The sequence below is a fragment of the Peromyscus californicus genome, unplaced genomic scaffold (assembly GCF_007827085.1).
Source record: "Peromyscus californicus insignis strain IS unplaced genomic scaffold, ASM782708v3 Scaffold_9__1_contigs__length_137607984, whole genome shotgun sequence".
Taxonomy (NCBI): Eukaryota; Metazoa; Chordata; class Mammalia; order Rodentia; family Cricetidae; genus Peromyscus; species Peromyscus californicus.
The window spans coordinates 66,067,421-66,095,340 of NW_026294617.1; the positions used below are offsets into that span (position 1 = coordinate 66,067,421).

The window sequence follows — 27,920 nt, forward strand, 5'->3', positions numbered from 1 at the left end:
TGAGGGTATCTTTTTGTTTTTTGTAACAAAACCTCCCCTTTTTGCTCCTTTACTGTAAGTGAAACAAACATGGCTTTAGCTATTTAAAACCTACTTTTTAAGTTGTAGATAGGGTATCATCTAGTTGGGCTTAAAAATGTGGGTTTATATTTTTGTTCTTTCTTGAGGATGAGAAAGCAAGATTTTTGGTTAAAGGGCATGAAAATGCTCTACTATGAATCTTAGAACTGCAGCATGATAAAAAGAATTTTCTCATGTAATCATAGGAAACTGTATGTTGAGTGGAAAAGAAATACATGTATTTTTTGGAGAATATAATATATGTCATTTCAAAGAAGATGTATTTGATTTTTAATAGGAAGAAATTTAGTATGTGTGTGTATATATATATATACTATATATAGTATGTAAATACTGATTTCCTATTCTAGCATACCCATTTTAAGATTTAATATGTAAATCAACTTTGTTAAAACAAATTATTTTTAAAAGTTGAATTCCCTAATAATCACACTAAAAATAATAAAATAAAGTGGTAAAAATTCAGAGAGAGTTCTGTGGGCTTAGGCTTTCAAGCTATTCTAGACTCAGGGTCATAACTGCTGAGCAGTGGTAATGATACAGTTGCCATAGCAACTGATTCATTGGAGGGCTAGACCTCTGTCTAGGGTGCTGTCAGTATATGTAGAGTTTCAGTGAACAGAAAGTCCCAAAGTAGGGTCTGCTTCTACCTAATCCAGTTTTAATTGAACTCTAGAGACTTTGAAGTGAAGCCTCAGACCAGGCCCACAACTCCTTTCCAGTAAAAATGAACCTCGTGCTCAGCTAGGTCTCGGCCGTGTTCCAGTGCTGACATCTCTTCCTAATGAATACTTTCAAGAAATGTTATTATCTCAATTTCAGGTAGAAACTCTTTAGTTAGGAGAGTCTCCATTTCTATTTTAAGCTACAAGTTGACTATAGAGGTCTTCCTTTTGTTATTTTTTTATATAATTAGACTATTTTTTGTTAAGATTTTAAAATTTGAATCCTTAGACAGTTTTACAGAATTTTCTGTCTCTTTTCTTTTTCTGAGTTTGAAATATTTTATATTATTTTATATTATATTATATTTATATTATATTACTTTATATTAAACTTTGGAAACACACCTTGATACTCTTTGTGTGCTACTGTTTGTGTCGTTTGGACACATGTAAAGCAGCGCTGGCTTCTGTTCTTGGAATACATATCTGGGTAATCCAGACACACATGTGAATGACAAACCTTAAAGACAGTGATGAGTTCTATGGAGGAGGAAAGTGGGATCAGAAACATTAGGTGTGGGAATTTCAGTACTGTCTGTGCTGTTATTATTATTGGTTTTTGAGACAGGATTTCTCTGTGTGACCCTGGCTGTCCTGGAACTCACTCCGTAGACCAGGCTGGCCTCAAACTCAGAGATCCGCCTGTCTCTGCCTCCCAAGTGCTGCGATTAAAGGTGTGCGCCACCACTCCAACACTTTAATTTTTAAAATTTATTCAGCAATATGAAAAAGACTAAGCTGTTATAAGGCTGAGTATGTGTAGGGCTTATGCCATTTTGTTTTTATGTTTTTTAGAATAAACACATTTAAAGGAAGGGTGGCCCTGTGTTTTGAGTAGATCTTTGAAATGGCCAAACTATTTAAATCAATAGAATATATATGGAATTTTTGATTAGTCATAGAACTACCTGAATATATTAAAAACCTTAAGAACATCATTTAGCATAGTTGTTTCTGTTAATGGATGGAGACTCTAAAATGGGATCGCTCTTAGGTTGTGGGATCATTTCTGTGAATTGTTGGCGTCATTGCTATGAGCAGCAGGTTATACCAAAGATGTCTGTGCTCAAGAAACGTGGAATTTTCACGCTAGTATACAATGCTTCTAATATTCACAGTGCTTAAGGGACTCTGTGTTGTTTATTTTGGTTCTCTCCCTTCAATGCCAACATAAATAAAGAACAAAAAATGTGGTTTTTAAGTTTCTAATGAGTCAAATTGTAGTTTAATCCCAACCCTTTTCCTTTGGAGACAGAGCCTTGCCTTGTAGGCCAGAGAAGCTTGCATTTACCAGTCTCAGCACTTCCGCCTCCTGGGTACTAGGATTACAGGTGTCCAACACACTCCTTACTATATGATGCTTTTGAAGAGCATGACAATGTGGAATTAAGGGAAGCTCTGGACTTTGGAATTTAAAAACTTGAAGTAGGCTAGACTCTGCCACTAACTTGCAAAGAGATTTTGTTTTAATATTTAACATATCTTTAGCATGCCACATTTTACTTATGAACAGAGTCATTGAATATATTGTTACACACTTGTAAAATATATAATGTGTAACATATTCTTAACACCTGATAAATCCAGGGTGGTGAACTCATATGCATCAAAGCTAGGCAGACAACAATAAATGATTGGATATTTACTTTAAATTAGTAAATACTGGTGCTTACTTTTCCTAATAAGTCAGAAAACTGAATGTTTATGTAAAGAGTTTTTCTCAATATTTTCCTCTTCTCAGAATTCTCTTAAGGTATCATTTGTGCCTCCTGATTGAGAGAGAGAGACACACACACAGAGAGAGACAGAGAGAGAGAGACAGAGAGACAGAGACAGAGAGAGACAGAGACTTAGAGACAGAGAGAGACAGAGACAGAGAGTGAGTAAAAAGAAGGAAGGAGCGTTGGAGCCATGTATGGAGCTCGGGCTGCTAGGCTTAACACAGTCATCTCAAAAAATGAGACATTGTGCCATTTTTAAGGCTGCAGAGTGTATTTGGAGGTTTTCCTGAACTAACACTTAGATTCTGCCCTTTAAAGCAGGAAGAGGTGTGAATCAAACAAGTACCTATTATCATTTCAGATGGTACAAGGTACTAAAAAGAAACTTGGGTAAGTTTGGGGTATTTGGTTTTGCTAAAGGAAAGTGAAGAGTCTAGAGTTGTCTGGGAAGATGACAGGAACAGAATTCTAAATGTGAGAGAAGGCCTGTTTTTTGATTTGGAAGAACATTCTAGGCAGAGAAGAAAGCAAGAAGTTAAAACAACAAAAAACAAAGAAACGAAAAACCTTGATCTGTCCTCTTTCTGCCTGTTCCTTTCTCTTGGTTTTATTGGTGCTGGTATTCGTTATGGAACAAACATGGAAGTATAACATTTGTTGCCAATTTCAAAATTGACAGATGAGTACTTGTCTGGTTCTTGAAGTTTTTATAGTACTTTCCAAAGTTGTTCTCATGTACCAAATTGAAAAAAATAACTGAATGAATTAAGTTTTTGTTTTTAATTGCAAAGCAAGTGCATTTTGTATTGAAGAATCTAGATTTATTTGTAGCTCATGTCTGGGATAGGAAGTGAACAAAGAAATGATAGAGTGTATGTAGTAGGGTAAGTCATCACTTACCATTGTTTCTTCTGTGTTATTGCGTCTCTGTCCCTGTCATGTAGTATCCGAATCTCAGGGTGTTTCCCTGTGGTTTTTAGTTGGAGTTCGGTTACAGAGATATGTATTAATTTTTAACTTAATTGCTCTCATCGATTTTTATCAGCTCTTGATAGGAAGGGCATTTGATTTTCTTGGAGAAATGCTGAATCTGAATTCCTTTCAGACTCTCATAATTAAGCTTTTGAGATGATCTTTTTGAAACAAACCTTGAATAACAAGGCAACAAAGTGGCTTAGAACTGAAGACAGGATTACTGTGGATTGGCAAAGCATTTTAAGCAACTGTGTCTGTCACATGGGATGACAAGAATTGTAACAAGTTACTCTGACAGCCACCCACTCCATGGAGAGATTACGCTGAGCTTATTTGCAGGGTTATGTTTAGCTTTGACTGACAAAATGATACTTAACCCCTTATACAGTTAATCTTTGTGTTTTCTGACTTTTTTTTTTTTTTTGCCTTAGCAGTGACCTCAAAATTTTTGAGACCTTAAAAATTTTGAACTAACATATATTTTTAAAGCAGGTAAAAGGTACCACTGGACAAAATTATAATCACATTATGTAAAATCCATTTGTATAAGAGAGCCAAAACCACACATCATTCTTTTGACTTCTTATTTTTGAAGTTTTATCTGAAACTTGGTTTCTCTAATAAGATTTTAAAGTTTATCAGTAAATAAGGCTACATGTGTTTCCTGAGAATAGATTACTTTGTTTTTTTAAGCCCAAATATGTAATTGTAAGAAGAGATTTAATAATTTCACTGTACTTTTTTCATGTAAGTTGCTTTTTACAAATTACAATGCATTTTCTTAATTTCTTTCCAAACTGTTTCATTATCTATTAAATTATTTTGCTTAGAAATTGTTTTTCTTTGTAGAGCCTTTTCTATTTTAATTGGAGGGAAACAACACTCAAGAATGTAATACTGTGACTTAATTGGGGTTATCTTTTCTTTCATTAGATCTTGGCATATACAGAAGGTCTGCATGGAAAATGGCTGTTCACAGAAATAAGATCAATCTTTTCTCGTCGTTATCTTTTGCAAAATACAGCACTGGAGATCTTTATGGCAAACAGAGGTAATACGTTACAGAAGTACATTGTTAAAAAGCTAACTTACCCCCTTCGGGGATGTCATTTTTGAATACACCGTATTGTTTCTTTTTAGTTTACTCTCTGCTTTGTTGACCTCATCTCTTACATCTCACCCATCATCATGTGATTTTTATCCCCCCGCTCATCATTTTTAGAATAATTTGTAGCTCTTTTGTTTTCCTGACTGTTTCACAGATTGGTGCAATGCTCTATAAATATGAATAAACAATGATTTAACTGTTGACCAGTTGTGTAGTTTCCATGTCCTCAGCATTTCCTTGATTACTTCTGATTAAGTGGCTATATTTGGGGACAGAAAAATATAATCAAGTGATTCCTATATTTGTTTTGTCTTTTATTCATATATTATTTTGCCTTTTATCTAACCTATTGCTATTTATTTAAAAAACCAGAAAATGTACTAAATTGTCCATTCTGAATAGTTGAACTAAAGTTTTGTTTGTGGATTTAAAATGTGACTTCTTGAGATACATCAAGGAAAGAAGGGTAGACAAGTTGAACTTGAAGGAAAAAATATTGAGTATTAGTTGTTTCTAATTTGTATATATGTAGCTTGATGGTTTCTTAATTGTTTGTTCTATAATCTCGTGATTTAAATTTACACATAAGAATATGTATCATATGCATACATTTTTCCCTGTATAGTGGCGTGTGTTTACAGAGAATACAAGCACATTTAGGGAACAAGATTTTTACTTTCTTATAAGCTCTTCCATAATCCTCAATACGTTTTTACTAATGTGAGCATTATTCTTGTAGATGAATAATTGAGACATTAGTTTACATTTGATTTCAGTCTGTATTCTTGTTCAGAAGTAGTGGCAACCTTCCAGCATTTACCACTTGCTCACCCTCATTCACTTTCCTTCTGTGGAATTCTGTAGACATCTTTGCATTTGTGTGTTTTCTGGCATCTTTCATTGAAGCTTAGGTGTTTTGACATAACCTACAGTGGCTTATTCTTTCATCCCTCTCTCATATTTAATATAGTAGTGGGTATATAAAGAAGCCTTACTCAACACTACATGAACGTAGCATTACAACATACTTTGTGCTTAATAAGTGAACTGTTACTTATTTACTTAAGACTTGTTAGTTAATCCATTGTTTAAAAACTACAGCAACATAGTAAATTTTTTACACCTTAAGTATTTTTTCTGACCAAGCAGAAGACTGCCTTCTAGATGAGTTTGTAGCATACATGTGTTTCTGATACTGTTAATATGTAATTAAGATTTTTGACACTAAAGAAATTAATATCTTATAAAGTATGTCATTATTTTATGACTAACATCTTTTTAAAGATAGGTAAGTATTTTATATGACTTGTAAAATTAACATATCAACTGTATTTTATTACTAGATGCTTCTTGATACTCTTATACATGGATAATTACCTTTTTCATCATTATGAAAAAGCATTTTAAGTTTTCTTCAGAGCCACAGAGAAAAACTTTTATTGCAAGACACAAATATTTCTGGTTGACATTAATATGTGAAGTAGAAGCATAAAAATATTATAAAGAAAATTGCTTTCAAATGGGTCATTTCTGGATATATAATGTATTATTTCTTAGCTATATTTGTAGCTTTTAATGGTAGGTGGATAACTATTTCAACTTTAAATAGTTCTAAAAACTCATGCAGAGGTATTGGAGTTGTGAACATTGAATATGTATATCCACAGTTGTCAATATATAATCTCAGCATCATGTTACACATTGAGACAATTGTTAGCTTTTCTGTAAATACTGTTGAGACTCCTGTGTATGGCAATGGGATCCTTGAATGAAACAAATACCATCTGTAGAATATTACAGATACAACATTAGGATGTAGTTCCAATTGTATTTGATAGATACCTAAACTGAGAGTAAATATTCTGTTGGATCAAGAAGTCAGTTTTCCAAAAAGGATATCACTGTATTCTAATTTTAAAAATCACTTTTTGTAGTTGCTGTAATGTTCAACTTCCCAGACCCTGCCACAGTAAAGAAAGTGGTGAACTATCTACCTCGTGTTGGTGTGGGAACCAGTTTTGGATTACCTCAGACCAGGTACTGTTTTATCTGGAAACAGAAAAATGAAAGGAAATATTCTAATTAAAATCTTGTTAATTAACATATATTAGTATTTATATTTGTTTCGAAATGTCACCTTTGTTTTTTGTTTCTTAATAAATGATGACTATTAGAGTTGTATTTTATTGTTAGTCAACTGAATCATAATATAAAAAGTGCAGTATCTCTCAGAGAACATGTTCAAAAGTACTGCAAGAAAAAGGTTCTCTAGCCCTACCCAGGAGCATTTGTGTGTGCACACACACGATCACATGTCAGAATGTTTCATTTATGCTTCTTACTTTGGCTTATGGGAAAAAGGAATATATTTCCATATGATACCACTATATTCTAATCAAAATAGCAAAAAACAGAGCAATAATATCCAAATGTTAAGTCAGATGTGAGATGATTGGATTGTTAGTTACAGTGGACGTAAATTGGTACTGGCACTTTGCAGACAATTTGAAAACAAAGTAAAACTTTACATGAACACATCCGACATGCCCTATAACCCTACCTTGTTAGTCCTGGAAAGAGGTCCAGCAGAAACCCCTACAGAATTATTCAGATGAGCACTACTTATGATAGGCCCAAACTGAAAAAAGTTCATCAGCAACAGGAAAATTATTTAAACTGTGCTGTGTTCACACAGTAGAACATATAACAGTGAAAATGAGGAAAGTATTGTCATGGGTAGCAACAATGATGAATTTAGCAATGGATGCAAGAACAATCACTTGCTTATGTCATATTCTGAACCACTAAACTTGTCTCTAATGTCTAAGTTTAACATCAGGACACTCATTCATTTTTAGAGAGTGGTAGTTCATGAGTGTGTATTAAGAAAGCTTATGATGCTGGGCGGTGGTAGCACAAGCCTTTGATTCCAGCACTTGGGAGGCAGAGGCAGGTGGATCTCTAAGTTCCAGGACAGCCTCGTTTACACAGAGAAACCCTGTCTCCAAAAAAGAAAAAAAAAAAGAAAGAAAGAAAGAAAGAAAGAAAGAAAGAAAGAAAGAAAAGAAAAAGAAAAAAAAAAGAAGGTTTTTGACATGCTGCTTATATTTCTTACCTGAGATGAGATGGTGGCTGTCTAGTGTGTATATTTTAGAAATTTTCATTAAGAACGTACTTTTGTGTTATAGTATAATAAATGCTTCAAGGATCATCCTTAATTCTATTACTTTGAAAGAACTACTATTTTATCACATTGGAATTTTTTTTCTTAAACCTTTTTGTCAACACACTTGGAACAACTTGGAACCATAATTTGGGTTGATTTTTTTTAAATTTACTAATCCTTCAGTGTTTTTGCCAGGCCACTGATCTTTTTTGTTTTTAAAACAAAGTAATCCCAAAATTAGAATGAAGAAAATAATAAGGACCAAAACAGAAATAAATGATACAGAGACTTGAAAACTGTTAGAAATGATCAATGAAAATTAAGATTTGATTCTTCTAAAAAGAGTCCAATGAGCAAACAAGGAAACCCCTTGGCTGGACAAGTGGAATGGACGTTTCAGCACTCCATGAACATAGAATAGCTTTCCACTTCTGTCTCCTTCCGTCTCTCCCGTCAGGATTTTCTAGTTTTTAGTACACAGCATATCTCATGGTATAGGGTTTGGAAGAGTGGAGGAGTCTTTTCACAGTGGGTTTGTAAGCTGCCTGTGTTGAACCTAATTATTTCTCTCCATAACTGATTTAGTGTAAATGCAATTGAGTTAACTTATTTAAAAACTGGTAGAAGTATGAACACAGGAATTTTTTCTATGAGTTGAAAAGTGTTTATGAGTAGAAATTAACAGTTTACTAGTATGTCTGATTTTTTTAGTTGAACAGTTTATCTTACTGTGTTTGTAGTGCTGGAAATCAAACCTAGGACCTTAAATTCTAAGCAAGCACTGTACCACTGAGCCATATCCCTACACTACGCTGGTACTTACTAGTGTTTATTTCATATTTTATGGTAACATCCTGTCACAAATGGGATTGGAATGGCATGTGCACACACTAGTCAGGAGATAAGAGCTTGCCCTGGGTCTGGAGGGCTGTACAATATGCTTCTTAGTAGTGACCCTCCGTTTCTCAACAGTCTCTCTCTTCCTCTGCAATTTCTTAAGTAGATACAGAGCATGGGTGTGGCTTTCTGCACAGCAAGTACTCCAAGAGAAAGTGAGGCAGAAGACACAGAACTTTCTGTGATTTACCCGGGATAGTAACACTCTCATTTCCAGTCCATTGCACTATCTCAAGGAAGTCACTAAGGACAGCTCAGCTCCCAGGAAAGCATTATAAGTATCAATTCTTGTGGACATGCTTTTTAAATGCCTCAGGTTATTACTTTTATATGAAAATATCAAAGCTCTTATAGATTAAATAGTTGTTTTACACTAACAGAATTAATTTTGACTAGATAATACCATTTCATGAATAATTTCAAGACTAAGACATGGCTTACTGGTAGAGCACTTGCACAGTAAAAACATAGTTTTGGATTCAATCTTTAGCAACACTGAATATGCATGTGTGTGTGTATCTTAGATTATAAAAGCCTTTTTTACTGATTATTTTATAAGAGTTTTATTTATTATCAGTAAGTGTTAATACCTGGGACTCTTTGTAGTATTTTATCACAGTCAGTGAAATATAAAAGTCTTAATTTATTAATAAATTTCTGAAATAGATTTTCAGCTCTTAAAATATGTCTGACACTCAGCATTATACAAGGTAGACACTATGTTATCTATAGATATTCAAACAAATGTGTGAACTAAGTAACCGTGGAGATGAGTTTCCTTGGATCAAATGATAAATGAATTCCCAGGAGACATTTATGCTTGGATTTGAATAAATAGAACCAATCCAACATTGAAGGAGGGGATAGTTTTATAGAAGCCTGGAAGCAAGGCAGAGCTTTTATTGTTCTGGAAAAATATTAACAGGCATCTGACAGTGGAACCCAGTGGCTTAGGAAGAGAGTGTTGAATAGGAAATGTGAGTTGGTGTGAAAATCCAGCTAGCAGAGTGATAATAGTAATGTTAGTGAAGAAAGGCATCTTGATTGGAGAGTTGTAGGAAGTGGCAATTGGAGACTAGTTAGATTCTAGGTATGGTAAAAAGAGATGCTCCATATGTCTTCTCAAGTCCCCAGCTTGAGCTCCTAAACAGCATTCACTGAGATTAACACCACTAGAAAAGCAGTGATTGTGGAGGGCTCTATATGCTTCTGTATTCATGACTAGGAATTTAGGGGAGGAAGCAGAGAGAAAATAAGCTTGGTTTTAGTTATGTTGAAATTGAAACCTAGAAGAAATGTTCAGTTGTAAATGCTGAATAGAAAATTAAAATGCCAGGACATATCTAAAACAACAAGCTGAGCCTTGGCAATTGGGACTCAATGTCCTGTGTGTGAGATTAGAAGCCATAATAGGGAGTGAGTTCATCTGGGGAGAAACTAGAATGTCAAGAGAACTTAGAGCTTCATTCCAAGGAACCTCAACAGTAGTTTCAAAACTTACTATAAAACCATTGTAATTAAGACTACACACACACACACACACACACGAGAGAAATGTTAAGTAGAAAGAAAGAAAGGAAGGATGGAAGGAAAAAAGAACCCTTCCCTCTCAAAAACTAAAGCACAGATCCTGGGGAATGTAATGCCAAGGGTTGGTAGTCTTTTCATACAATTAGCAGTGACAGGAAGCTAATAAGAGAGACTGAACAGTGCCTGTTATATTTCATAGCAGCTATTTAGGGCTGAAGTGGTTTAATTTGAATCTACTCATACAATATCAGTTTACTTGGTAAACTAGGACCAAATTTTTGTTGTTTGTGAGATTTTCAGTTTAGATGTGATAAATATTGCAGTCAGGGACATTAAGACCAAAACACGTGGCTTATCAGCCAGTAGGATGTGAGATGGTAGAAACACTTGTGCTAAATACATAGCCCACCTCTGATGGCACATAGCAGGATGTGATCACTTTTCTTGCTGTGGCTTTTCTGATCTGGAATATCTGACTCTGTAGAAGTTGGGTTCAAACATGCCACGATACTAATTTTAAGACTTAATAACAAGTTACTGCATACACCTAAAGACATATTCAAGAGTCATTTGAATTTTCCTGCTCACAGGAAGTTTTGTTCAGTCTTACCACTTGAATTTTTAGCCACTAAAACATACCTTATATCAAGGAAGTTTTAGTTGCTTTTCTGTTGCCATGACAAAGTACCATGACCAAGGTAACTTATAAAAGAAAGCATTTAATGTGGAGCTCCTGGTTCCAGAAGAACATGACCCTCATGGTGGGGAGCATGGCATCAGGCATTTGAGCATGGTGCTGCAGCAGTAGCTGAGAACTTACATTTTGATCCACAAGTAGGAAGCAGAGAAAGAGCTAATCCTGAATGGCATGGGCTTTTGACAAAGCCATCCCCAGTGATAGACCTCCTAACCAAATAGTTCCACCAACTGGAGGCAAAATATTCAAATATATGAGCCTTTGTGGGCCGTTCTCGATCACCACAAAGGGTTTTAAAAGCTACCTTACAGAGAGGCACTACTGAGAGACATGCAGGGGAGAGAGAATTTGTTCTTACCTACTTTATGTTCCAGCCTTCAGAGAGAACCTAGGTTTGGAGCTTTCTTCTTCTATCCTGCAGCAATGCCCTCTGCCTTAAGTCAGTTCTTGGTGCTTCTGCCAACTCTTGTGCCTACCAACTCCTCTGGTTTGGAAACTTCTACAACAAAGCTGTAACAAATTAAAATTTATGGGATGTGACTAAAGCTGTTGAGGTAAATTTTATTACTTGAAACATCTTTATCGGAATAAATATCTTAATCTGGGGCAGAAATGTCTCATCTTAGTCTCCTAAGCTTTTTTCTTTAGAAAACTGAAGAATGAGCTAAATTCAAAGGCAATAGGATAACATGAAGAATAAAGGTTGTAAAAGAAGTATGTGGAACAAACACAGTAAAAACAGACCATTGAAATGATAGCTAATATTTGAAAAAGTCAAATTGATAGACTTTAGCACCTATGAAAAAAGCAGGCACATAAATAACAAAACAGAACTGAAAGAGATTGTATCACATTGCTCCTGGCCATACCACAGTTGAAAGTGTTGGAAAGAAACACAAACTAGTTTATGCTGAAAATTAGACAACTTAGCTTATATTGACAAATTTATAGGGGGAAAACAAACTGCCAAACTGGCTCAATAAGAAATTAAAAATTTAAATGGGCTTATAACAAGTAAAGAAACTGAATTAGTAATTAAAATGTCTATCCACTAACAAAAATCCCATAGCCTTTATGGCTCTAGTAGTGAATCCTAGCAGATGTTCAAAGTAGAATGGTAACCGCCCTTCACAAACTCCAGAATCTGTATGATAAAATGCTTCCCGCCTCACTCTGTATGGACAGTGCCACCACAATACCAGAAAACAGACAACAACTGTTGGTCAGTACCTTGTGGACACAGACACAAAATCCTTGACAAAATTTACCAAACCAAATTCAGCAGTATAGATAAGTGATCATCTGATGGCCAGACATGCACTAGGTTTAAGTCTCGAAATAAATGTATGTTGCTGAACAAGCAAAATGGCAAAACCACTTGACAGTTTTAGTAGATAAAGGAAAACACTTGACAAATTCTGGCATGTATTTGTGACTGAAACACTAGACCAACAAGTAATAGAAAGCTATTTCAAAAAACTGATACAAATCCCCTCTGAAGAACAAAAACAGCACCAACACCAAAAGCAGCCCATGTTCATATGGCCAGAAGCACGGGATTCTCAATAGTGGGCTGAAACCATGAGATACATTTCATACCCACTATAATAAAAGTAAGTACAGTAGTGGGTGTTGGGGATGTGGGGATCTGTTCATGTATTGCTTACTGGAATATTGAACACTCCCACTACTTTGGAAAAGAATTTGGTAGTTTGGTAAACAGTCTAAGAGAAACTCATTAAACAGTTGAGTAATTCAACCTCTAAGAATCTCTCCAAGGAAAATTAAAAGTATGTTCATTCAGTGATATGTATATGAATGTTCATAGTAGCAACAGTCACAGTAGCATAAAACTAGACACAATTTGAATGTGCATTAATTATGTAAAATGTATTTTCTGTATTCATACAATAGAATACTATTAAGTAATAAAAAAGATAACTGATGTGATTACAGGAAATCCCCAGAAAAGGCAGGTTCACAGGAACAGAAAGTAGACTGGTAATTGCTTTGAGGTGGTACTAGGAACAGGAATTAACTGAAAATACAGAGAAGGTAGTTTTGTTATAAAGAAAATGTTTTGTAGTGGATTGTGCTAACAACACAAAACTATAAAATTTTCTCTAAAGTCTTTGAGCTTTGTACCATTAGAATGAATAATTTTATAATTTTGAATGAGGACTCAATAAATATTTTCAATAAATAACTACTTGGCCCTTGGTAATGGGAAGAACCATGACAGTATAGACCTCTGGGACTTGGCATCAGGATGTTATAATTAGTCCTTCTCACCCACTCCTCATTTCCCACTGCTTCTCTGTTGGCCAATTGTATCTAAGTATTTACATTTCTCTGACTTGGTCTTCTAAGGAACTACATTAAAAAATAATAATCTCAGACTTGTTTTTCCCCTTGTCATGGAATCTGAGCAAATATAAAATATAAAAAGAACTTAAAATTGTAATGTACAAGTTTTATCTTTAAGAGATACTTTTAAAAATGATAGACATGTGAATACAATTTTATGCAATTATGTGGATTCATTGATCATACTGTTTTAATCAACCTGTATAGAACTCAAGTATTACAATGATGTTATATGACAGCTTACCTGAATGAGCAAAATATATGTAATAGGCTTATTGCTAGTCCAAATCATTTGGTGTCTATTAATTGTGGGTCGAAACATTGCTAATATTCATTGTTCTGACATAGATACTAATTTTCAGAATTATAGGTTTCATTAAGAATATTGAACAAGCACAGATAATTCATAATTTATTATTATTATTAATATTAAGTTGGTTTTATCTCAAATTCTCTTTGCAGGCGTATTTCATTAGCCACTCCACGTCAGTTATTTAAAGCTTCAAACATGACTCAGCGGTGGCAGCACAGAGAGATTTCAAACTTTGAGTACTTGATGTTTCTCAACACAATAGCAGGTAAATGAAGTGCCCAGCTTACTTACCTTAGACAACAAATGCCCATTGTGATATGCTTAGGTGATTTTTAATGCTGGCAGAAGTAGCTCATTTTTATTGTTATTTGAATCTCTTTCAAGGTAGATTCCTAATAACATTTAAAACTGCATATGAACAGGTGGCTACTTGGAAATTAAATTTTTTTTAAAAAAGAGAAAAGAATTTACACCTTTGTAGTATAAAAAGGGACTACTGTGAAATAGTAGGAATGAAGAACAGCATAAAAATTTAAGAACTGATTAATATGTTAGAAATACATTTATGATGAAACAGTGAGCTATGATAAAGGAAATTTATATTAAGACTCATATATGAAAATGTAAAGATTAAATGGCCCTTACAAGATGTGTAAGCATGTAATATTGAAAATCACCCATTGGAACTGTTTCTTTGAAGAATAAAGAATTGAAATGTGCCCGTACTTTGCTTCTAGAATAAGCAAACAGGAAGTCTATTTGTGTGACATTTGTCAGTAAGTATTTAGTAGCTATGTATTCAGTTTAATGTAATTAGAAGTCTAATCACTGAGCAGTACATACTCTTGTCTTTATATACAATAAACTTTTAATTATTTACTATTATTAAAGCAGATAGGACAGGATGAAGGATTTACTATCCTCTCATATCTAAATTGTATCGAGAAGGAAGTGGGAGCTGAGAAAGAGATAAGATGACTTCTAATATGTTCGGTTATTTTTCTGAGAAAAATGAAAATTAAGAACCCAAAAGTGTAATGACATACTAACCTCGGAATAGCATTGTTCCTACTGTTATGCTGTTGTAAGATGAGGCTGGACAATGCTCAGCAGTTAAGAACTGGTATTTTGCTGCTGCCAGGGGCCACATTGACATCTGTGATCCATGCTGTGGCCAAGGCTGTGTTGATGTTTGAGGTCCTTGCTGCTGCTGGGGAACATGTTAAGGTCCATCTTCTGTGGTGTAGCTAGCTGGAGGTCATGTGGATGTCAGTGGTCCATGTGGCCACCAGTGACCATGTTGATATCCATGATCATTCTGGGACCATGTTGATATTTGTGGTCCATACTGTGATTGAGGCTATGATGAGGTCCATGATCCATGTTGCTGCCGGAGACTGTGTGGATGTCCACTGCCTGTGCAGCCATGGGACACCATGTGAAAGTCCATTATCCATGCTGCCACTGACTGTAAAGAGCAAGGAAGCTTCTTCTGCAATGGTATCGATGAATCCCAACTCATAATTAAGAATGAGAGACATTGAAGGGCTTCTGCAGCAACCTCCCCCACCCCCACCGCCAAAAAGAAACAGTCTAACAGGAAGCTATTGAAGAGGTTCCTTAAAAACTGTGATAAAGATGCTGAAGTGTAGCCCTTCACAATTTATGGCTTCTGGTGGTGGGATGGGAAAGGACTCAGTTATCCTCAAGAGGCTGACCACTGGGAGCTTGACAACGCTCCAATGAGTATACGGGCAACAAAAATTTCTCTTAGTGTATTTTTCCTGGGGGGAGCACGATGGTGGGAGGGTAGACATGGGAAGTGAGTGGGATTGGGGTGAATTTCATAAAATTCCCAAATGATCAATAAAAATCTTAGGTTGGAAAAAAAGGAAGCTGTGCTGTGTTCACCACACCCATGCCAGGTGGCTCCGAGCCACCTCCAACTCCAGTTCCAGGGGAGGTGGTGACTTCTTCCGGCCTCCAAGGGCACCTCTGCACACACGTGGTACACTTTCACGTTTTGTAAACTCTTTAGGTCATTAGGTTGTCCTAATAAGCTTCAAGCCCAAGAAGAGTTAGGGAAAACCCAGTTAACTACATCAGGTCACTTGAAAAGACTCTGATACCAAGAGTCTGTATAAAGAATTACTTTAATATTCAGCTGTTTTTCTCTTTCAAGCATATCAGCATATGCCTGAAAGAGAAAAAGTAAAATAACAGTATGAAAGGAATTCAAGCAGTATTAATAGTCTCCTCTTCCTTGTATGTCAGCTATAAAATCTTTTCACTATGAGTTTAATCAGAAATAGACTACAGCTTGATAAGTGGGAGATCTGGGATTCACATGCCTGCCTCTTGACAGCAGAAGCAATTACCTCGTGCTCTCTGTTGCTTCACTACGATGGTGATACCAAGAAAACTGCTACGTAATGTACAAAGGATGCCTTATCTTTAGAATACATATTTTTAATACTTCTCAGTATGTTACTAGTCATTATGTCATTAGTTTAGAAGGAGGTGTGGAAGAGCATTTGGGGTGAGCTGAGCAAGGCTAATGATGCTGTGTATTACTTTCACAGCATCAGTTGGGAAGGTGCTACAGGATCTCAGGGTTGCTTACTATAGGCACTCTCATGTTACATAGCCAATGAGCATCCACATGAACTGTCACTCATCTTATTTGGTTGGTTTGTTAGTTGAAAATTGGTGATTATTTGGTCAGTTGGTTGATTAACTAACTGGTAGCAGGGAAAATGATTGAGTTTTGGACTTTTTTAGCAGAATAAATTCTTTTTTAGTCTTAATAAAGAATATTTTGTGGCTGAAAGTATAGCTCAGTGGTTAGAGCATGCACTTATCAAGCTCAGTGTCTTAGATTCAAATGCCAGCTTTCCTCACACCCCAGAAAAGGCATTTTATTTGGAATTGCTTTCCAGTAACAAAGAAAGTCAAGTGTAGTTTGACAGAACATAAATTCTAGCACCACATACCTAAATTTGAATATGTTTTCAGCATTACTAGTCATATAATTTGGGGTAAGCTCTTAACTTTTAAACCTCAGTGTTTTCTTAAAAAACATGTTTGGTACTGATGATACCAACTTCACAGTGTGATTGCAAAGGCCAAATGAGATAACACAAAATAACATTAAAAGCAATGCCTTGCACCCACGTTATTAGTTTTTCGTGTTATTTTGATAATCTTCATGTTTTACACTAAATTAAAAGTGATATTTTTCTTCTCTACCAGGACGGGGTTATAACGACTTAAATCAGTATCCTGTGTTTCCCTGGGTCATCACTAATTATGAATCAGAAGAATTAGATCTTACCTTGCCAAGCAACTTCAGAGATTTGTCTAAGGTAATGTTTTTAGTAATTATTTGAAATATATTTGTCTTATATATAAAAATAAGTTAGATTCATTTTCATGTTTTAAAAACCTTAAAGTATCATTTTTATCTTTAATATATTTTTTACCTTTTGACTAAATTTTATGTTATTTAACTTAAAATTTAAAGAGAGTATGTATAATAAACTAGATGACAAGTTAAAAAATTGTTGTACTCATTTTTCCATAAGCATTCAAGGAAACAATGTTCTCCATTATCACCTTCCAAGGGCATTTGCATTTAATGAAGCAAATAGGAGTCATGAACAGAACTCTCCTACCAAAACAAGAGCCTTTCTGCTTCAGGTCCCAGGCTTGTCTGTTTCCCCTCGCCCTCTGCTGATTCCTCAGCCACGAGCATTGGATCCTCTTTTTGTATTTTCATTTTCTTCAGGCTGGCCTGGAACTCACTATGTAAGTCAGACAGATCTCAAACTCAAGCTATGCTCCCACAGCGTCTGGAACGCTGGGATCACAACCAAATCTGGGTGGATCCTCTTTAAATCTGATTTTAACTTATGCAGTTCCTATCCTTAACCCTTCTTAGTTTATCCCTGAATACAGGAAATCTTCCAGAATTCAGAGCTTAGATTACCAGCCTTATTTCACGTCTTCATTTTCTTGTGACTGGCCCTCATCTTGAAATCCTATTTGTGGTCCTTTCCCTGAGAATTTCCTCTATTCTCTCACAGTACTTCCATACCTCCCATTGTACATTTTCTTATTTTTACTGTGCTCCTTGGTGCAGAATTCTTGTTTATCACTATCTTCCCACCGCCTCCCCAGCACATGCAGCTCAATAACTGTGATAACTTTTCAGAATGTCAGCTTTCTTGCTCTTAGTACTGCCTTTCTTCACAGCAGAAAGGCTAGGTTATTCTGATTTCCACTCTGAGGTAGGGAATCACCACCTGGTTTTGCAGAAATGGTTTCATGGAGAAAGTTCACTCAGCCATCCAGTTTCCTTCACAGTGTCATAACAAGATGTTCTGTATTAATCCATCCTAAGCATGGTGACTACTGGGAATGTTGGGAAGTTGTTCCTAGTCTATGCGAAGGCAGTGACAGCAGTGCAGCATTGACGTTTTCCTCTTGATGAACAACAGCATTTGGGAAATGGCCTTTGTCTGTTCTGTGTAGCAATTTTTCTCGGCCTTTGCACCCATCTCTGTTCAAATCTAGTCCTCAAATTCATCATAGTTGCCTCTTGTATCTTATTCTTCTTTGTCCCTTTTTCTAGAAATGTGAATTCCTGTGGATTCCCTCGGGGCACTTCATCATTTGCCATCATCTAAGCATTTTTGGGGGGCTCAGAATATAGTCCAGTGATGGAGTGCTTGCCTTATGTATTTGATCCAAGTAGTACAAAAGCAATAAAACTTTCCTTTTCTGTTTTCTCTATTATGAAAATTATTACTAAAAACTAATAAGATAGGAAGACCTACTTATAGATGCCATACTTATTATCACTGTATCTGTAGAACTGTGATGTCTAGTAGATGAAGACTGTATTAGTTCGATCTGTGTGATGAGCTGTGTGGTAGGCCAGTACAACAGACTCACTCCAGAGTCTTCTAGCTTTTGCTTCCTTTTCTCTGTGTTATCTAGGCTACCTGCTTTTGTTTTGAATATTCAGTGAGATAAGATCAAAAAAATGCTTCCAGACATTATTTTCTAGCAGAAATTTCTGGCAGAATTCTTTATTCACACTGAATTTTGCTCATATATTATTGCCATTTGTAAGGAACTTGAATATAATTTTGTTGAGTGGGTAAAATACTATTTTAACTAATAAGTTCATGATTTTTCATCCACATATAAGTAAGGTTGTTAATATGCCCTACTGGATGATCAACAACAATTCTGCTTTTCAACTTTTTGTTGTATTGAAGTGCAAAAGAGAGCATCCAAACCAAACCAGAAGTTACTTTCATTAGTCTCCAGCTGTCCATGATCATAGCCACAAAAACATGGACATATATACATAATGTAAGCAAAGACATAAGAAATACCCTGTATGGTCAGGGGATATGGTCCAGTGAGTAAAATGATTGCTGTGCAAGCCTGAGGACCTGAGTCTGGGTCTTCGGCACCCATGTAAAATGCTAGGTGTGGAAGTATGCACCTGTAACCTCAGTGCTAGGGTACAGAGGCAAGCGGATCCCCAAAGCTTACTGGCCAGCTATTCTAACCAAATTGTGGGCTACAGGCTCAGTGAGGGACCCTAATTTAAAAAAATGAAGTGGAAAAGCAATTGAGAAAGCCATTCTGATGTTAACCTCTGGCCTTAAAACAGTCAAGTAAATTTGTATATATAGGCGCATGTGTGTGCATACACACACACGCATACAGCAAACCAAACAAAAATATTTTGTGTGTGATGTAGTGCCTTTATTGTTTTTAATTCCCTCAATTATAATGGCATCTATTTTTATATTTTGAAATATTTATGAGAAGATTTTACTCCTGGTTGAGAAAGAAATATTTATAAATACAATGCTTCCAGAAAGAACTGCAAGTGCACCAAGACCAGTAGTGAAATGTGTTGCCATTAGGAAGAACTGGGGAATTCTAAGACCCAACTACATGTCATAAACTCTTTCCTCTCCTGTAGAGCAGCATTGTTCAGATGCTTCAGATGTCATTCAGGTTCATGAGAATGGAATTCTGCCAGTGCTAACTGCTCTCACTAAATATCAATGAAACTAGTGAGTTTGGAGTCAACTACATTATTTTAAATGAAATAATCAAGTGCATTACATATTTAGAAATTATACTTTGTGTCTATAAATAGTGTTCATTTACTTAATAAAACTGCCTCATTCTTTGGAGTAGAAGGATCTAAAAAAATGTATGCAATACATGTCTAAATTTTTGCTTATACATACATTTACAGGAACACATCTTGTATATAAATGAGTTCTATGTATATAAATGATGATTATGTTAGAATTATATTAAAATTTGTCCCAAAGTAGACATTACTATTTGTTTAAATAAGCTTCTAAAATCTGAGAAAACATAGTGTGCAAAGCATAATTTAGAGTATAAACAGATGTTATGCTATTGCTAAGTAGATAATGTAGCCTGACTGGCTTTAAAATATATCAAATTATTTATGTCCATTTAATTTCCCTAAAGCTGGTTTTCAAAGGAGTTTTAGTGCTTTGGCACAGAGCTACAGTTTTATTTGATAATCTTTCCCATGTTGCACAGGGAATTTTCTTTCTGATGCTGAATTAATATAATCAACACCCTTTCTTCTGAATTCTTTTTGTGATCAATCTTTTAGCACAGAAAAAATGTGAATGGAGCAATGTAAAAAAAAATCTCCTTAGAAATCCAAATTTTTAAAGCATTTTCACTGTCTCTCTACAGTGATTATAGATTGATATTGTCATTGTGTTGAAGAGGTCAAATCAACTTCAGTTTGAAAAGGTGTTGAAAATTGCATGTTTTTATATTGTAAGAGTCATAATTGTTTAATTTATTATTTCAAAGCCAAAAAAGCAGAAGTCATTGATGGAACTCATTGCCCTCCCTCATATTCTTTACTGCATCATCGCCGGTCTGAAATTGTGACAGATCTAACCATGCATAGAACATGGAGTGATTTTAATCTCTATTATATAAATATGCAATGATTTTATAATCTAACTACATTTTTGGTATAGTTAAGAATTACTGTTTTCTTTTTGTCTTCTCTTTGCAAGAGACTGTAAGTAAGCCAGGCTTCCACTTACAAATATCCTGTCATAAAAATAGACAATGGCTAGGAGTTTCAGCAGTGGGGTTTTCTTTGTAGAGTTTCCTTGTAATTTCTGTTTTTCTGTTATACTTAGGAGACTATAAAGCAGTTCTCTAAGAAAGGAAAACCATCACACTTTGAGGCAACTGTTTCTCTTCTAATTGATCGGTATAATGTTGGGATATCTCATAAGTATTCTTGCTATAATCTGAATATCTGTTCCAAAGATCACTGTTCTTAGATCACATTTACTGGAAGAAAAGTAACAATGAAAACTCAGCTATATTGGCTATGCAATTCAAGAGGCAAGAAAGCAACCCATTGTTCTGCTGTTAACTAGTATTTCTTGAGTGCTCACGATATGCCAGGCATTTGTTTAAGCATTTCACAAGTTCCAAATCTTGAAAGACGGGTAACACAATTGCTGTCTTACAGAGGAGAAACTAGGGCACTGTGAGGATAGGAAAGTGCCATCCGTAGCTTGCATGGCTAGTACGTAGAACTCAAGTTTGAAAAACTGTGCACTACATTTATAACTAACTATATTTTAATGAAGAGATCAGCACAGCAATACTACAAAAAGAAAATAGTGCATATCATGTACAATTCTCCAATTGTGTTGGGGTATGAGCATGTAGATGCTGAGGTCTGTTTATGTCTGTTTCTTCCTTTGGAGGTTGGATAGAAGAGCTTGCTCTGTGCGGCTGCTTTCTCCCTCATCCCCTGCCGAGGTGGCTAGTTAATACAACCTCAGCATAGAGTGCTCAAAGGAAAGGGTTTTCTCAATAACCTTCTCTCGTCGTTGTTATCCTAGTTTATGATAAAAAATAAAATAAAAGTTTGACATAGGCTTTTTGAGTAACACAATTTTACAAAACAAAACAAAAACTCTGTGTGCTTGATTAAAACTAGAGAATCCCTAAAAATAACACTCACTCAATTTTTAATGATTATTGACCCTTTGTTGAGTGTCATTTTGCACCCAGAACTGTATAATAACTTCTGAAAACATGAAGGAATAAAAGCAAACCATCTTTCCAAAAAGTTGAACATTGTGAGAAAAAAACAAGAATTATCAAAAAACAAGAAAATACCTGATTTTTTATTAATTAGAATTCATAGATTTAAAATGAAGGAAATACTAAGAAGAGCTTGAGATAAAGAACAAAGAAAAACCCTGTTTTATCCTTGGAGTACAAACATGTAGCATGCCATTATGTCCACTCAGAACAGAGTGGCTCCATGCTAGATAGAGGACCACAGCCCATATGTGTGCTCTCCTGAGTTTACCTTTCAATACAGAAAGCAGGGGAAGTAAACTCAGTCTTAAAGTTTGGCCTTGGCGCTATGAAATCACATTAGTTTCACTGCTTTTATAACCTGTTACATCCTCTGTAATCTCCAGCTTCCATTGCTCTTGTTCAGTTAAAGTTTCTTACAAGGACATTCTAAGAGCCCAGAGAGTGCTGCATGACAAAGCATCACTACATTTATTTACTCATTGCTTAGTAGCTGCTGATTGTCCTTGCTGGATTCTCATCCCCCCTCTGCCATGGTAGATTGGTGTGTATATTTTTATGTATGAGATACGTCTCTCTACAAGCACATTTACTATACAGTGAACATCCTGACCTGGAATTGACTACCGACATTTAACTGTTGTTGATCAGACAGCACTTCTTTATCTCTTTAAGTTTTAAGTGCTGTTTCTGACGAATGCCAGTGCTTTCAGTCTGCTCTGTAACAGATACACCAGGAATCAATATACCATCTAGATGTCACAAGAGGGGAAAGAATGCTCTCGGGTGGTGGGGAATATTGGTTAAACATTATGAGTATAGCAGCATTTACTTTGTTTTCTATTTATCGGGGTTTACTGAAACCAAAGGAATTCAAGCTATAGAAAATAAAGTTTTATAATGGAAGAACAACAGATAATTGATCTTAAATTGTTTTAAAAGTATAATGCAGGAAAAATAAATGGCTGATGAGGTACATCAAGATGTTTCACTCCTTGCATCGAACATGGATGCTGTTGCCATTTTGGTCTTAGAGATTATAGCAGAAATTTTTTCTGTGATGTTTGGGAGTGGTAGTCTGGCCAGCATAAAATGGTGTCAGACCAGTTCAGAATATGTTTGGAGGATTCTAAGAGAAGCTCTGGGAGTTGCTTTCCACAGTAACATGTACATGTTCTGTCTTCTTTTCTCCCCTCAGCAACCCTGTAAGAAACATATAATTATTACTATTCACAGATCAGGAGACAAAGATTGAGTGCAGTCAAGGAGTTCCCAAGATCACATTGTCTTCATGCAGTAATCGCAGGCCTGTCTCGGTCAGTGAACTGTAGAACTCAGGTGTAACCAGAAACAGTAGTTTAGATCAGATAGTTAGGTTACATCCATCTCTTTCCCAAGTCCAATTGCCTTTCTTTTTGTATTGGCAAAAGGCAACAGATGTAGTTCTTGGAAAAATACCAGGGGTTTCTGATAACAGAACACCATGTACAGCAGAATGTATAGCTAAAGAGAGAAACCCTTGGGTGTTGAACAGTGAAGGTGCCAGGCCCCTGGTAGAGTCCTGCTGTCAGATTTCTCCCGCCGTCTGTGCCAACCCCACACAGTGAGACGAGGTTGTACAGCTCTTAGACATACTGGGAGGTCAAGAGGAAAGACATCCTAACATCTTGGGTTTTCACTCGGGACCCACCTAGTTTACCATCCTGGAAACCCACTGGGACACACAGTTCCTGTTCCACATATGTCTGCTGTTCTAGCACCTCATTTTAAAAAGTGGGGTGCAGCCAGAGATGGTAAACATTTAAACACAGTCTCCGGTGTGAAAGGGTGACCTGGAGTAAAGCAACCAGAAAAATGTAAAGAAACAGCCAGAAGAGGAGGCCTTAGGAAGCAGGAGAGCCTTAACAAGCAATAACTTTTAATTATTATCAATAATTATTATTTTAATTAATATTATTGTTCATATTGAATTATTACTAAAATAGTTACTAATTTGAATTATTACTTGTTCAGTGTTGTATATTATTTTAAACTATAGTCATGGAACTCCTCAGAACTCCTCAGAACTTAATGCCAAGTTCATCAAAGTACAAATAGGGTTGTGTATGTAAAGTAGTTAAACAAACTTGGTTTCTTAGTAGAAGTTTCCTTCTGGTAAAGTTTGAAATGACTCTAACAGAGGTTAACCAACACTTAATTTGAGCAGCTTCCAATGACGTTCTTTCTTACCATTCATCAGAAAATGATAAACTGAAGTAATATTACTGTCAGGGTGATGGCTAATCCTGATGTACACCAGGAGCACATTGCCAGTCAGTCAGTAACCCTTCTCAAGGTTAGCTATTCCTTCCTCATCATGCTACACTGCTCTGGGTGCAGTAACAATTTATGATAATTTATAAATGAATTGTTTCAGTTACATAGCATTAATGGTTTTATCCCACAGGGTTTTCTACTTTCTTAGTTTAGTTTTTAGTTCCAAACTCTGGTAGATTCAGAATAGGGCACCTGTTGTTGATTTATGTAAACCTTGCTTTCCAAACACCTGGAAAATGTTTCATTTTTTTTTTTTTAAATAATGTACCATCCTTCTGATTTCAGACTGGAACATTTTTGTAGTATTATAAATAATAAACTTAGTAGGTTTTTTTAATTGACATACATTTGTAGTTTTAAAAATATGCTTCAATCACCATCTCGTCCCTGTATATTCTGTAATGTTTATTGTTTTTGTTTGTTTGTTTTGAGACAGGGTCTCACTATACAGTTTTGTCTGTCCTGGAACTCAATGTCTAGACCAGGCTGGCATCGAACTCCAAGATCCACATGCCTCCGCCTCCCCAGTGCTGGGATTAAAGGCATGTGCCACTGTGCCTGGCTGAATCATATAATTTTTAATTGTGAATGACATGCAGTATTTTTTATATTAAAAATGTAATAAATTGCCTCTTACTCTTTTGTCCAATTTTTTTCATTTTTTTATTGTTAAAGTCCGGTCATTTGAATAACAATTATTTAATATTTACTAGGTGCCTTTTTGTGGATTATTCTGAGGACTGTGTTCAAAACAATAGTTAATGAGATCATCTAATATTGAAAGACCTTTCAAACAGACTATATGTTACCTCATAATAATTATAGAATGATCAGAAAACCTCTATTTTATATGACTTAGCTTTTAGAAAAGTAATTTTTGAAAATATGATCGTACAGTTTGGAATTTGAACCAAGCTTTTGAAAGTGTAAAGGATAGGCTCCATAAGCATGTCATTACCTCAGGATAAAAACTACACTGAATAATGGAATAACAACTTCTTTTAAGTGTAGGAAGAAATAAAAATTGTGTTTTATACTAGAAATAGATTCTGGTAAGCTATACTAACTCAGTTACTCTAACATTAGTTTAATGAGGTTAGTGTTTTGGGGAAGTTAAAGATTTACTGTGATATATTGCAGTAATGATTCTGAGTGGTAACTTTGTAAAATACAAACAAAGTAATTAAAATTCATTAATAATGATCATAACTATTCAAAGTATAAAATTCTCATAGTTGCCAGGTGGTGGTGACGCACAACTTTAATCTCAGCACTCGGGAGGCAGAGCTAGGCAGATCTCTGTGAATTCGAGGCTAGCCTGGTCTACAGAGCGAGATCCAGGATAGGCACCAAAGCTACACAGAGAAACCCTGTCTCAGAAAAAAAAAAAAAAAACACAACAAAAAAAAACCCAAAAAAATTCTCATACTTAATCGTCATAATGAACTTGTGATCTTCCCTCCTAAGAAGAAATTCTAGAATTCGATCTTATGCCATGGTTTTTTAAAGTTCCCCTAATACAGTCAATTAACCATATAGTTTATTTTATAGTAGTTAAAAATATAAAGATTTAATTCACTTTATAGCCTAAAATTCCCACATAAAATATTCAAGAAGATTATGAGAATAATAGAAAGTCATTCCTGTAGGTCTAAGGCGTTGTATAAACATAAAAAGAAGATAAAAGTAAGTCAGTGTTAAAAATGGAACATTTCCTGAGTCTCCTGGAGGAAAGGAAGATAAGGAGGTGGCAGTTGCTCCAGGCCGCAGGCTTGGGTGGGAACTCTGGATTCACTGCAGGAGGGCTGTGAATTCAAATTAATGTGTGTGGGGTTGGGGTAGAGGGTGGGCACAGAGCAACTTCTTTAAAATGTTGGGAGCTGCTGATCTGAATTATCTATGGCCCAGTGGTGCAACCCAATGGTGATAATTGGCTTTTCTAGAAACAAACTGAATCAAACAACATTGTTCTCTTATATTGTGCTTGCTGATGTTACTTTTTTTTTTTTTTTTTTTTTTTGGTCTAGAATATGTTAGAGGTATAAAGTTAGGGGTCAAGGTTCTTATTTTATTCATGTAAGTCCAATTTATTGTAAAGACCTTGTAGTTTGACCTGCAAGATAGCTTGCTACTAAGTCATCTAACTTAATTAGATCCTTGGGACCCACATTGTGGAAGGGGAGAACCGAGTCCTACAAGATGGCTTCTGACCTCCACATGTGCAGCATGGCATGTGTGCGCTGTGGCACACAAGCACCCCTCCGTACACACAAACATATAAAAGACTGTCATGAATAGTCCTAGTTGTTTGGTTGTAATTGGTTGACCATGTATATGTAGTTCATCCAGTTTCTGTCTGTCAAATGTATGTCTATCTCCATGTGAGTGCCATTCTGTCTTGGTTAATTTAAGTTTTACAGTATGTCATGAAATCGGGCTATGTGACTCTTTCAACTCTATTCTTTTTCAAAATTAGTAATTCTGGGGTTTTGGTTTTTTGAGAATTAGCTTGTCAATTTCTAATTTTTAAAAAATCTGCAAGATTTTTTTGTAGGGACTATATTGAGTCTTTAGGTCATTTTTGGCAAAAATAATATATCAGCAATATTGAATTTTGTAATCCATGAATGTGGTATCTTTTTCATTTATTTAATTAAATTTGTTACTAGAAAATACAGTAATTTAGACTTGTTTAAATATTCTCAGGTATATCCATTTTTATGTTATGTATTTTCTATCAAATATGGATTGATGTGTCCCCAAATGATACATTCAAAAGGCTCAAGAGATGTCTCAGAGGTTAAGAGCACTGGTTGCTCTTTGAGAGGACTCAGGGTCAAAATCTTTTAAAGATAACATTTAGGCCCTAAATTCTTAATCTGATACCTGTAAATACACTTTTTGTATAAATGAGGTCTTCACAGATGTAATAAAATTAAGTTGCAGTTATTAAGGTGGATCCAAACCCAATCAAGTGATGTTGATGTGCTCATGAGAAGATGAAGACACTTGACAAACAGGGAGAGCTGGGATAACAGAAGCCTGGCTTAGGGTTATGCTGCCAAGGAGGATCCTCCTCAAGAGGCTTCAGAGAGATCACATCCCTGGCCCTGACAACAGCATCATTTCAGACTTCTCTGTAACTAGATGGTGATAAGTTTCTATTATTTGAAGCAACTCAATTGTTTTACTTTGTTGCAGGAATTCCAGGAAACTAATACACACGCTTGCGCTCACGCATGTACACACACGCACACACACTTTTATAGTATGTTTTCCTAATAAACATATTCATGTATATTTTGTAGTATCTTACTTTATACTTAATAACAGTCTTACTGCGTTTTCTGATATTTATATGACAATGTTGTTCCAGTGACTCTTTGCAGTATCTTCTTTCCATCTTTAAAACCCAATTTATGTCTTTATATTTAACAATACTTTTTTGTAGACAGTATCTAATACTATATGGTTTTATATCCAATCTTATAATCGCTACATTTTAATTTCAGTATTGATATCATTTATACTTTGTTAATTTTGATATGGCTTGTTTTATTATTATCTGTATGGCTTATGCACACGTGTGTGTTTGTGTGTGTGTGCATGTGGAGACCATCGGTGTTAGGTGTCTTCTGTCATTCTCCATCTTATATTTTTGAGACAGTGTCTTAGAGACTCTGGAGCTCACGGTTGGGCAGCTTGCCTCTGGACGCCTCCTGTCTGCCCCTTCAGAGGAGAGATTGACTATAGGCTCATTCCACTACACCCAGATCCATATGTAGGGAGGGTCTGAACTCAGGCCTTTGTGCTTATGTGGCAGGCATTTACCATCTGAGCCATTTCCTTCTGTGGTTGTTTAAA

The 27,920-nt window shown here is 35.5% G+C and overlaps 1 protein-coding gene across 4 annotated transcripts in view; it reads left to right on the forward strand.

Annotated features, from left to right (window-relative positions):
* Lrba (LPS responsive beige-like anchor protein) overlaps window positions 1-27,920 on the forward strand; it is a 563,056-nt gene that overhangs the window by 373,234 nt on the left and 161,902 nt on the right. For all 4 annotated transcript variants that reach the window (XM_052731913.1, XM_052731912.1, XM_052731914.1 and 1 more), the window contains 4 exons: window positions 4,436-4,553; window positions 6,545-6,647; window positions 13,730-13,845; window positions 16,833-16,945. In XM_052731913.1, the coding sequence (XP_052587873.1) occupies window positions 4,436-4,553; window positions 6,545-6,647; window positions 13,730-13,845; window positions 16,833-16,945 (450 nt within the window). The remainder of the gene's footprint in view (window positions 1-4,435; window positions 4,554-6,544; window positions 6,648-13,729; window positions 13,846-16,832; window positions 16,946-27,920) is intronic.